Source organism: Saccostrea cucullata, unplaced genomic scaffold, assembly GCF_032062105.1.
Source record: "Saccostrea cucullata isolate Sc308-1 unplaced genomic scaffold, CSIRO_AGI_Scuc_v1 ctg5303, whole genome shotgun sequence".
NCBI classification, from domain to species: Eukaryota; Metazoa; Mollusca; class Bivalvia; order Ostreida; family Ostreidae; genus Saccostrea; species Saccostrea cuccullata.
The window spans coordinates 45,001-58,377 of NW_026935038.1; the positions used below are offsets into that span (position 1 = coordinate 45,001).

Genomic DNA, 13,377 nt, shown 5'->3' on the forward strand with positions numbered 1-13,377 from the left:
ACCTAAATTATCCATATCCTTAAAGTAATTTATCCAAAAATTGCCACACATTTCTCGTAAACACCGCCAAAATCGCTCTATTCTTGTATTTCTATATGACGATCCATACCTAAAACTTGATAGTCCTTGCAAGGGATCCTGGTGATTCCATCGCAAAGCGTATTGCAAATCTCGAACTATGGAGTTCTCAGTACCCCTGTCTGCGTATACGACTACAGGAACCCCGTTTATTTCTTTGATATAATCTATGTAAAATCTGGATATATACTCAGGGTTTTTGTTAGAATTGCAAGCTCTGAGCCAGAGAATGCGTCTTGAAAAGCCATCTACACAGCCATGAATGGAAATTCCGAATGGTTTTAACTTGTCCCAGCCATCTAGATGAACACAGAAATTCGGCCCTTCGTTAATGTACCTTCTACGCTGAAGACGACGTTGTCTACGCCTTATTACACCTTCTGCGTCCAAAACAGTTAATGCAAGGCGCACTAATTCACAAGACGCATTGAGGTTATGGTCGATTAGCAGACGCCTCCTCATTCCTCTATAGCCTATGTCACCGCCCGAGCCTGAAAGTTCATGTAGAATAGTCGTTACGATGTCCTCCAAACGTGGCTGGTTGTTTCGTCTCGTAAGATTCATATCCCTTAAAACTCGATGAATTTGTCTTGCACTAACAGCAATGTTATGTCTGGTCGCAAGAAATCCAATGATTTCCTGGATAGTATAACCAGAGTGGTAATAAACAGCAATCATTTCATTCCTGCTGAGAGGTAACCCATCCACAACCAAATGTTGAGCCAGAGCAGGTGTATAGATATTTTCACCCATTGTATTTTTGTCGCTGAAAAAAATGGGGAATGCACAATGAATTTTTGTTTTGATTTCTATACATGTGTAAAGGACAAGATAGGGTAAGAGCAGTATATGACCCCCGATTTGGGATGTCTTTAAGAATGATGCATAAGTTTATCCATAAAAACCTGTTGTCACCCCTGCCACAAAATTAGTATATATAGGTTCTAAGATTAATATACATGTATGTATTTAGAGGTCACAGAGAGGTCAGGAAATAGGTCAATTTTTGATATTTCTCATTTTTATGCGAATTTTCATCGATTTTACAACATATTTTGTTTCGGAAAACATAGAGCGCACAATGCCTGCCTACCAAATTTATATATTTTATACACCAATATCAGATGCAGTTTTTGTGTAAATATCTCAGATAGGCAAGCTTGTGCTCTATGTTTTCCGAAGAGAAAAGTATCTCAAATATGATGAAATCCCACCAGAATTGATTAAATTCTAGAAAATGTCCTTCTTCTGCACCCTCTAGTGGCTTCATTGTAAGCTTTGAATCTAAATTAGTGTTTGTTTTAAAGTAACTTATATAAATTTAACTCATTAACTACAAACTATCTCAGTTTTACCAGTGTCCCGAATTTTACATCAAATAAAGGGCCAGATTAGACCGTTACCCTGTCTTGTCCTTTACATCAAACTAAATCATTCTTTAAATACACCACCATTTGGTTTGTAAGAGTTTAACATATTAAAAGAATGCAATTCAATTAAACTTATGTAAAAAAGAACTGGCGGGTTAAGAGGGGGACAGGGGGTCAGGGCTCATTTTTTGTGTCCGAATTACACATAAGATTTAATAAATCAATTTTTTGGTGTGGTCGTGGGCCCTTACCCCGACCACAAACTGGTTGGGGCCCCTTTTCAAGATTCCTGGATCCACTACTGAAGATAGTGAAGTACTAAAAGTACAAGTTTATCTTTTAAAAAGATAGGTGAGCTAGCGCCGTAGCAATTTTAAACATAGAAAGGAAGATCCGTGATCAAGTGATTTATTTTGCTGAATTCTTTAATTTTATCGAGGCTGGAGAGTGATAAAGTTATTATTGTTTTGTAAAGCGTATTTTATAGACACATAGGTAAAGAAACAAGGGGAGGTGACCTATTGGAGTTTTGGCGCAACAGAACATATATGACCTTTACTGGAGAGGGGGGGGGGGGCTCTCTATAATATGAAGAGGATGCCGATTGAGACATTACATGTATGAGCTGATTTAAAGAAGAGAATTTCTTGGCAATTTAGCAAAGAAAATACATGGGAGTTGAAAGGTATATAGAAAATAACTCAAAGTGTATGTTGTGTAAAGAGTCCAGAGAATTTGGAACGCATGTGAAATAGCTTGGTCCTGTGGGTCATCTTTGTCAAGAAATGTATTAGGCTAAAAGCCATACACATCAGAATTTTTTTAACACAAATCGTGGATTTATTCGTTGTTTTTAATGTAAATTCTTGCTTCTGTTTCTGGAATTTGTAAGATTGGCTGAACTGACCAATCAGAAATTAGAATCTATCTTTGGTTGTGCTTAGATTTAAAACAAAAAAACCTCCCTTGTCATTGTTTGGAACAATCAGATAATGACTCGGGCTTTTCCGTCAGCAAAAAAACCCCCAGAATTTGAAATATTATAAATATGAAGTCATCTTTAAAGTGTAAGCTACACAATAAACAACATGATCTCACAGTTTTCCCAGAATGCACCACTATGGCGGCCGAGCATGCGTATTCAAGGAATTTGGACTAACGTAGTTGCTAGCGCTCGAGAGCGCTAGCAATTATGTTTGATCAAATAATAGCAACATGAAGTACACATATTATATAAGAATTGGGCACTCTGACCAAAAGAAACATTGACACCAAGAATTACTATCAGTAAGGATTATACAAATCACCCGATTAATATCAGTTTTATATCAGATCTAAAACAAAGTTTTACCTTGTCATTTGTGTAGAGACCAGATGAACGTTCAGAGGTTAAGCTTCTCATTCACTGCAACCACAGGTTTTGATTAAACTGCACCCTTTTTCAAACAAACAGCATGCCATCATAAATAAGTTGCATGTCGACATAGATATGTCGCATGTTTACATAGATAAGTTGCATGTCAACATATTCATCTTGCATGTCAACATAAATAAGTTGCATGTCAACATAAATAAGTTGCATGTTAACATAAATAAGATGCATGTCAACATATTTATCTCGCATGTCAACATAACTAAGTTGCATGTCAACATAACTAAATTGCATGTCAACATATTTATCTTGCATGTTAACATAACTAAGTTGCATGTCAACATAAATAAGTTGCATGTTAACATAAATGAGTTGCATGTCGACATATTTATCTTGCATGTCAACATAACTAAGTTGCATGTCAGCATAAATAAGTTGCATGTCAACATATTTATCTTGCATGTTAACATAAATAAGTAGCATCTAGCATGTTGGATGTCACAAGTGGGCGATATTTGAGATTTTTAAAAATATTTATTTGATTGCAATTTTCTTGCATGTCAACATATTTATCTTGCATGTTGACATAACTATCTTGCATGTCAACATATCTATCTTGCATGTCGACATATTTGATAGAAAAATAACTTGCACACAAGGGGCAGAAATATGCCACCATAGATAATAGACCTGCACCCATAACTTTTACCTGGTCTATTATCTGAAAAATGTATGTCGAATTCAACATCCGAAGCAAGTCCATTAGTGTGCATCATAGAATGTATCGTCTGTGCTAGTTTGCTCATTATATGGCTCATAGTTAATTGGAAATGAATCATGCATCAAAAACTAACATTTTCACTGAACCACAAAAAGTAGGTCAGATTCAGCATCCGAAGCAAGCCCGGTAGTTTACATCCTTAGATGTATCATCCATGCAAGTTTGGTCATTAAAGAACTCATAGTTACTTGGAAATGAATCATGCACCAAAAAACTTTAACCTATTCACTCAACCAGAAAATGTAGATCTGAATCGGCATCCGATTGATTGATTGATTGTATATTGTTTAACGTCCCTCCTGAGAATTTTTCACTCATATGGATACGTCACCATATGCCGATGAAGGGCTTCAAATTTAGACCTATACTCGGCACTTAGGGCCATTGAGCAGTGAGGGTTCTTTATCGCGCCTGCCGTGACACGGGACCTATGTTTTTAAGGTCATATCCGAAAGACCCGTGACCTTCACTTCTGATGCCGAGCGCTTGGCGAAGAAACAGTCACTACCTATTTTTACGTCTTAGGTTTGACGCGGCGCCGGGAACAAGAATCGAACCCGGGCCTCCCGATCACAAAGCGAACGCTCTACCACTAGGCTCCCGTGAACGGTTTCAGCATCCGAAGCAAGCCCGGTAGCATGCATCCTTAGATATATCATCCATGCAAGTTTGATCATCATAAGGCTTATAGTTACTTAGAAATCAGTCCTGCACCAAAAACTTTAACCTGTTCACTCAACCGGAAAATGTAGGTCAGATTCAGCATCTGAAGCAAGCCCAGTAGTATGCATCCTTAGATGTATCATCCATGCAAGTTTAGTCAACATAGGGCTTATTGTTACTTGGAAATGAGACCTTCACCAAAAACTTTAACCTGTTCACTCAACCGGAAAATGTAGGTCAAATTCAGCATCCGAAGCAAGCCCGGTAGTTTGCATCCTTAGATGTATCATCCATGCAAGTTTGGTCATTAAAGAACTCATAGTTACTTGGAAATGAATCATGCACTAAAAACTTTAACCTGTTCACTCAACCGGAAAATGTAGGTAAAATTCAGCATCTGAAGCAAGCCCGGTAGTATGCATCCTTAGATGTATCATCCATGCACGTTTGGTCAATATAGGGCTTATTGATACTCGTAAATGAGACCTACACCAAAAACTTTAACCTGTTCACTCAACCGGAAAATGTAGGTCAGATTCAGCATCCGCAGCAAGTCCGGTAGCATGCATCCTTAGATGTATCATCCATGCAAGTTTGGTCATTAAAGAACTCATAGTTACTTGGAAATGAATCATGCACCCAAAACTTTATCCTGTTCACTCAACCGGAAAATATAGGTCAGATTCAGCATCCGAAGCAAGCCCGGAAGTATGCATCCTTAGATGTATTATCCATGCAAGTTTGGTCAACATAGGGCTTATAGTTACTTGGAAATGAAACCTGCACCAAAAACTTTTATCTGTTCACTCAACCGGAAAATTTAGGTCAGATTCAGCATCCGAAGCAAGCCTGGTAGTATGCATCCTTAGATGTATCATCCATGCAAATTTGGTCAACATAGGGCTTATAGTTACTTGGAAATGAAACTTACACCAAAAACTGCACCAAAAATGTTAACCTGCTTCAAAACATTAACCTGATCATTCCTTTGCTGAAATTGCAGCATTTGAAACTTTGACTGATACAATGAAACATACTAGAACCATCTTCCATGCATGTTTAATCAATATAGGACACAGAAGTACTTAAAAAGAAAACTGCTCCAAAAAACTTAACCTTAACCTGGGATGCCGACGCCGACGCCAACTTCGTTGAATTGAGCTAAAAAGCAGCTTCCCAAATATATTGTTGCACACAACTCTTGAAGTTTCTTCTTCACTAATATCTTAGTGAGGAGTAAAGAAGGAACTTGGTAGAACATTTAATGGAACCCGGTCTCTATCATATTTGTTTGTAATGATTTTTAATGGAATCCAATATATAGATATGGTAATTCAAATTCATTTTGGTTGTTGTGGTATATTAAAAAAAAATATTCAGAAAACATCGCAGTCTCGAATGATAAATTAAAATCATGCATTCACTATGAAACCTTGCAACCTTGTGAACGTGACTTTTGCGTTTTTTAAATTATGCCCCCGCTAACGAAGTTTCGGGGGTATATAGTTTTTGACGTGTTCGTCCGTCTGTCTGTCTGTCTTGCAATGGCACATCAAAACAAAATAGGCCATGGGATGGCGCGGATGTGATCTGCATGTCACATCTAACATGGATGTGACATGCATGTCACATCTTGTGGCCTTTTTTGTTTTGATGTGCCATCTTTTTGCTAACTTTTTCATGTGATGTTTTGATTGTCTTGTCTTACAGATACATTTTCTAGTTAGTTTTTGGGCATCAGACATTATCATAATTTACGTAACTGCTGATCAAAGCTTGTGAATCTGATCCCCTTCTTGTTTGTTAAATTGTTCACATTTATACCGTCATTTTAATGAATGACTTTATTCATCTCTATGAAAGTGTATTTGACTTATACAAAATTAGCAAAAACAAGCTGCGGTGAGCTTGCCTATGAGCATAAGAATACATAAAACAACATAAAACTAACATCAGGCACGTCTATTTTGAAGCCCCTCCTCCACCCCTGCATTCCTACCCCTTAAAATGGGTATTTATGTGTCATGTAAAATCATACAATTGCTTTGATTTTATTTTTGATCATTTGATCATTTTAAATTTGTTTTTGAAACAAATTTTTTAAAGCAAAATTTTCGGGGCATCCCCATCCTTCGTATTTTTTTCCTTTTTTTCTTAGCATGTTCTCTTACTGTTAATTTACTTTAAAAAAATATTGTTGATGTAGAAGGTTTCCCAGTATTTTTATTCAATCAAAGAGGGATTATGTTTTTACCTTGAACTTTAACCGGTCTTTTAATTCGGAGATTTTTTTGGCTTGTCTACTTACCCCCCCCCCCCTTTTTTTAAACACATTGTAAAATAGACAGTTCACCTAAGGCTGGCTATCGGGGTACATCAGTAAGATTAACTATGGATTAAAATTAAAATGGCTAAATACATTTTAAATTATGGTATATAAGTAGCGCTCATAAGAACGGTAATTACTATATGTGCATAGATCTCTCACTCGCTCTTTCTTTCTTTCTCTCTCTCTCTGAAAAAGAATGTACATGTATATGGAAAATATATTTTAATATTAAGACTTCTTATCATTAATTCAAATTTCAGCAATTGTAAATTGCCCAGAAAACAAATATGCAGCAGCTTTAATATAGTCATGCATAGACATCGTTTTAATCGCTGTTCCTAGCAATGTGCATGTCCAATGTTCCGTATATCAACAAGTTAAATACTTAAACAAAATTATGAATAAATTTACGTACTAAATAGTAAATAATATCAAATACCTATTAAAAATGTCCGCATCAAATTTCAAATTTTTGATACACTTTGAAATTCAATTTTATTTTTGGTTCACAAAATGCAGTCAACAAAATACTTCCGTGTTTACAATAACGCGACTTTGACGTCGTTTTCTGAGCATTGTGACGTCAAAAGATATGGGCCCTTTTCTCATGACGGCAGTCAATATATTTGATTGGTTCTGGTTTTATTTGTTTATATATATATATATATATATATATATATATTTTCTTTTTTTTATGTACATGTATTTTGTTTCACTACTATCCTTGGCCTATTTTGTTTTGATGTGCCAGTTAGCGTGGTCAGCATTGCGGGTTATCACAATACAACTGAATGACTCGCTGAGCTGACCACGTGACCTTACACCTATTACATGTAATCCATCCACCAAGGCGTGGATCTAAGAATTTTCACAATTTACCAAAATTAATCCTACCGGAAACCTTCAACTAAGTTATCGCATTCAATACATAAATACAATTATTATTCTAAAAATTGTTGTTTTTGTTGCTTGAAATGGCACATGTACTTTAGTTTTATATAAAATCAAAGTCATGCGAACTCCATATCTTTTATTCATTTTAACTTAAGAGAAGAATATAAGAAAGAAATAGGAGAAAAAAATTTATAAACAGTCATTAATTAAAAGATAGATTATGATTATGATAGATTAAAGCATATCAAATCCAGTAGATCTTGTATATATTGTTTGTTGACTATGTACAAAAAACTGCAACATTCTTTTCATGACAAAGATCTCTGAACTTAAAGCAAAAATATGCATATGCAGAGGATTTAAGAGATAAAAGATATGTTTCTTGCATTTTGCTGATCTGTTCAGTAGAAGAGCAGTTGTTGTTAAATCTAAATTTGTCATCATCCGTCTTCTTTGTGAGAAACGTTCCTACGACGAAAAACAAAAGAAAAAGATGTGTTAATGAAACACTGATGCCCCCGTATGGCAACATTGTGAAGATTGAACTTTTCTTAGATGCAATGAAAGCCCTATCACCATCTGTTCCCAAGTTATGGCAAGGCTAAACTTTTTTCATAAGTACAGAAATCTTCAAGATCAAGGTTACTGGTATCCAATGAAAGGTCTTTCCTGTCACAAGAATTACATATATGAATTAAAAAAGCCCTAGCCCTTACTCTTCAAAATTATTGCCAAGGTTAATGTTTTTTCATAAGTGCAGAAATCTCCAAGGTCAAAAGGGCAAGGTTATTGGTATCCTATAAATGCTCTTGCTCCAAAGAATATATTTGTGAAGTATAGAAGCTCTAGCCCTAAAGTTATGGCCAAGGTTACGAATTTTTAAAAGTATGTAATATTCTAAGGTCAATGTCACAGGGTCAAAGGTCTTGATATCAAATGAAAGGTCTTGTAACAAGAATCAAATATGCAAAGTATGAAAGCACTAGCTCTTACCCTTTAAAAGATATTATCAAATTTATTTTTTAAAAGTACGTCAAACTCAAAGGCCAAGGTCAAAGGTCAATGCTCTTAGTATCCAATGAAGCATATTCTTACAAGGATTACATATGTGAAGTATGAAAGCTCTAGCCCTTACCGTTCAAAAGTTATTGCCAAGGTTAAAGTTTTTTTTGTTATTACGTAAATCTCCAAGGTCAAGGTCAAAAGGTCAAGGTTGGTGGTATCCAGTAAAAGATCTTGCCACAAAGAATATATATGTAGAGTATAAATGTCCTGGTATTTACTATTCAAAAGTTATGGCCAAAGTAAAAAAAATTGAATTTTTATGCCCCCGTAAACGAAGTTTCGGGGGTATATAGTTTTTGTCGTGTCCGTCCGTCTGTCTGTCTGTCTCTCTGTTTGTCTGTTTGTCCGCAAAAACTTTAACCTTGCCCATAACTTTTGATTTAGTAGAGGTATGACTTTCATATTTCACATGTGTATTCCGTATGACAAGACCTTTCTTTGAGCACCACCAAATTTGATCTTTTGACCTTGGAGTTTGACCCACTTTTACAATTTTAAACTCTTATCTTTTGAACAGTAGATACCAGGACATTTATACTTCACATATGTATTTTTTGTAGAAAGACCTTTCATTGGATATCAACAACCTTGACCCATTGACCTTGTGAAAAACTTTAACCTTGGCCATAACTTTTAAACGGTAAGGGATAGGGCTTTTATACTTCATATATGTTATTCTTGCGAGAAGTCCCTTTATAGAATACCAAGAATATTGACCCCTTGACCGTGACCTTTGAGTTTGACCTACTTTAAAAAAGCAAACCTTGACCATAACTTTTTAAGAGTTCGGGCTAGTGCTTTCATACTTTACATAGTCAATCCTTGTGACAAGACCTTTCATTTGATAACAAGAACGTTGACCCTTTGACCTTGACCTCAGAGTTTGACATACAGACAGACAGAAAGACAGAAGGACACGACAAAAACTATAAACCCCGAAACTTCGTTTACGTGGGCATAAAAACCTAATGAAATCCAAGAGCTACAACTACAAATATATATTTATTATATTGCAATTCTTTAAAGTTACAAATACAATTTCTCATGTCGAGGGTTTCTGATCCACACTAATCTACGTAACCCATAACTGAATAGACTTACTTTAACGGGATTTTAGCATTATCCATTGAGTTTTCACATTTTGAACTCTATTGACCTCTGACAGTGAGCAACCAGGGAAAGCGGGAAAGCAAATTAAGGGGTATCGACCCTCTGATAAGAGAGATAACTTTCTAAGTACAAAAAAGGAATAATACTCATAGTTGTCTTTATCAGAGTTTCCTTACTGAGACCTCTGAGCAGTTAAACATATGATGGGAACATTACTTTTTATTTCCTTTGATTACACTTATCAAATGTTTATTATATTTGTAAGACTCCTAATTCCGATGGTCTCGCCAAACCCCGATGGTTTGTTGTCGGTACGGACGCCAATGTCTGATGGTCACGCCAAAGTCCGAAAGCTCGTTTCCTATAAGACGAGCTGTGCTAAAGTGCGATTGTCTTACAAGCCAATGTCCGTATATGACGTCACAATAATTCGACGTCAATCACTGACGCCGTTGTCCTGCATTCAAATGCCATCATTTCTGAATACGTCCTCGCATTCAATTTGATTGATATTTCTTGCACCTTTCAGAGATATTAGGATTAGTTGTCGCACACCAATCGACTGATTAAGTTAAGTCCTTGCTTTGCACCAATTCGAGAGATATAGGGTTAGTCCTCGTACACTAGTCTAGAAATTAGGGTTAGTCTCGCATCCACTCAAGATATCTAGGTTATAATTGTTACACACTATTCGAACGATCAGGGTTAGCTTCGCACCTATCTGAGAGATTTAAGGGGTATTTTTCGCATAATGATATCAATTTATACTTATTAATTTTAGGACCTTGGCTTGGCGCGGCATTGAGGCTTGGCACAGTAGTACGATGACGTGAATTGTTAATTAGTAGGGCGTGACTTTTTCAACAATTAAGAAATAAGGTATCATTTTTTGAGTTTTATTGGGATGTAAAACGGGTTGGTCACGTGATCAAATCCCAAAAAGCCCGAAGGGCTTTATGGCAGATTTGATCATGTGCCAACCATACGCACATCTATGACCTCTCGACCCCGTACCTGTATTTATACAGTTATATTTACATCCGCTGACTATTTTCTCCTTTATTTCTTAAGAAAACCCATTGCGGTTATCACTGCATGAACTACAGTCGGCATGTCGCCAGTACAGATTTCTTGATCAGTGGCTGTTCCATCAATGAAACGTATAAAGACGTTCGCATCATTAATACAATAATTAATCTTTTTAATCCTACTTTAAATGATTATTTAAACAGATATAAATATAAACAATAAAATGTCTTTCTTTGTTTGTTATTACTGGAATGAACGGTCGCAGCTATTGCAGAAAAAATTTACATAACCCGCGTAAAACCCGCTTACGCGGGTTATGTATTTTTTCTGCAACAGCTGCTTCCGTTCATTCCAGTAATAACAAACAAAGAAAGCATTTTATTGTTTAAATAAAAACGCTTGCTTTCAGTAGTGTTATATATAGGAAAACATTTGCAAATGTAAATATTATGTAATAAACGTCTCTCAAATGGCGAATAGATTTTCACTGGTTAAGAAAATTATGACATCATCAAATTTATATTGTTTTTGACAACGATGAGACGACTTCAGTCCCACCTCTCTGTCGTACGAAACGCTGTGATTGGATCATTAATACATTCATTTACATTCGCAGTACATGTATATTTCAGCAGTGAATGAAAGGCTGTGTAATTTTCAGACGCTAATTATGTAATGTCAAGAATACCATGCCTTACTGAAAGTCCAAGGTAAGGTGAGAATTGTACTTATATTCCCCACTTTCAGCAGGGGGCAAAAAGACCAAGATTACTTACAAAAATAATAATAAATTGATACATAATATATTTTTCTTGATAATATGTTGAACATGATGTACCTGTGCAGTTAGGCATCGTCCCATCCGGTGCCCATGTACCACTCGCTCCACACACGTACCACTGGTGATGGCTGAATCTCACATCCAAACTGTACTCGGGGCCACAGAAGACGAGGCAAAATTCACCGTAATCAGTTTTCCAGCCATTACAAACTTTGGCTCCATTTTGGGGAATATTTAGATCCTTGCAAGGATGAGCTAGGATATGATTGAAAAAGAAAAAAAATTCCACTATTTTTTAATTTATCAGATTAGCAAAACATTACTGCTGAATACATGTATTTAAAACAATAGAAAAAGTATATCTCATGTAACTTACGTCGGACTTTTATATTAAATAAACAGCTTGTTCGTAAACCGTTTGAGGGTTTCAGAGCCACATACTGAACTGTGAAATCTCCCCATGGAAATTTCCAGCTGTTTTCGGGATAATTAGTTGAAACAGTTAAAGTCTTCCCAACGGGATCATAAAAGTTGGGTGTCGTCCAGTTAAGGAAAGTTTCAGGTGTTGAAGAAAAGACCGTCATGTTGTCATGGCAACCAGTCATTACTGGAGGCTGGATATCTATGTGCAATTGCATCGTTAGTATGCCGTGTGTATAAAAATAAATTATAGGTACAAAAATCCGAGAATATGAGTAGTTTACAAAACAAACCTGTTTCACAATTTTTCCCTGTGTAGCTTTTTGTACAAACACAGTCATATCGATCCAAACCATTAACACAGGTTCCATTATTTTGGCATGGGTTACTGGCACAGGAATTCACAACTATATATGGTAATAGCGACTAATCTTTATTTTTCTATTGCTCACAATTCATAAAGGAAAATTACGTTCATTGATGAAACAAACTATGCGAACCTCGATAAAATTGATTTGCTTTTAAACTTGAATTTAAATCATTATTTGCCTAACACGAATTTTAACATACTACATGTAGTATAAAAAATTATTTTAGTTTACTTACATGCACATCGGGGTTTACGACCACTCCAAACACTATTGGTCTGACATCTTCTAGTTCTGGTTCCACCAGTCAAATTATAGTACTGATAGCAGTGATACGAAATTGTACTGTCGTAGGTATAAGTAGATCCAGTTACCTGTCCATTGCTTAGTTTACCTGGATCTCCACATGTTATTTCTAAAATACGGGGGTTGAAATACCAGGTGAAATTTTGAATTACCTTTCAACTCAATAAATTAATTTAAAATTAATTTAAATACCTACGGTTTTTACAACAACTTCCACACCATCCTTCCTGACAATTGCAGCCATAACTGGGGCGGTATGTTCCTTGGTAACAAAATGTGTTACAGTCTTCCCACTCACTGCCCATATCATAGCTTGCACAAGCAGAAAAGCTTCTGTTACATTTGTCATAGACCCATACGCTTCTGCTCCTGTATCTACTCCCCCCACCACATTTAGCACTGCAATCTGACCACCCTTCCCACGGTAACCAACGACAGCCACATTCGTGCCACGTCGGAGCAATACCAGACTCTGATGAATCCATCAAATGTATCAAAATAAACATCACAATCATCTTTGTGAGATTGGAATTTAGATAAACTCACTGTGTTTAATACCTAACGCTCCCTTAAATACAGTGCTTGTTCTTATCTAACATGGAGTGTCAGGTGATTTTAGATTTAAGGAATAAATTTAATAGCTACTCATTTTATACGGCATAAACTGGGTTAGGGCAGTTTACGCTTTATAAACAGCGAAACTTATTGCTTATAATTTAATTTTCATTCATTTGATGTAAGAAAAAAGATGATTGTTCTTACAAAATGACTTCAGTTTGTACAAAATTTGAATACATGTAACGTCACGCGG

General features: G+C 36.0%; 1 protein-coding gene and 1 pseudogene across 1 annotated transcript; both read right to left on the minus strand.

Annotated features, from left to right (window-relative positions):
* LOC134241757 (uncharacterized) overlaps nucleotides 1-831 on the minus strand; it is a 1,223-nt pseudogene extending 392 nt beyond the window's left edge.
* Nucleotides 832-7,718: 6,887 nt separating this feature from the next.
* On the minus strand, nucleotides 7,719-13,127 carry LOC134241758 (sushi, von Willebrand factor type A, EGF and pentraxin domain-containing protein 1-like). The gene is made up of 6 exons (XM_062723780.1): nucleotides 12,763-13,127; nucleotides 12,499-12,675; nucleotides 12,186-12,299; nucleotides 11,849-12,094; nucleotides 11,530-11,727; nucleotides 7,719-7,955 (listed from the first exon to the last, which is right to left on the minus strand). The coding sequence occupies exons 1-6, from the start codon at nucleotides 13,079-13,081 to the stop codon at nucleotides 7,768-7,770; spliced, it is 1,242 nt and encodes a 413-aa protein (XP_062579764.1). The 5' UTR covers nucleotides 13,082-13,127; the 3' UTR covers nucleotides 7,719-7,767.
* Between the last annotated feature and the right edge of the window lie 250 nt (nucleotides 13,128-13,377).

Excerpts from the sequence above, each read along its gene's own strand:
- LOC134241758 (XM_062723780.1), bottom strand. The coding sequence starts at position 13,081 with ATGATTGTGATGTTTATTTTGATACATTTGATGGATTCATCAGAGTCT. Across the intron at positions 12,676-12,762 it reads TGGAAGTTGTTGTAAAAACC|AAATAACATGTGGAGATCCA; the intron begins GTAGGTATTTAA and ends CCCGTATTTTAG. Across the intron at positions 7,956-11,529 it reads GACGATGCCTAACTGCACAG|GAACGTTTCTCACAAAGAAG; the intron begins GTACATCATGTT and ends TTTTCGTCGTAG.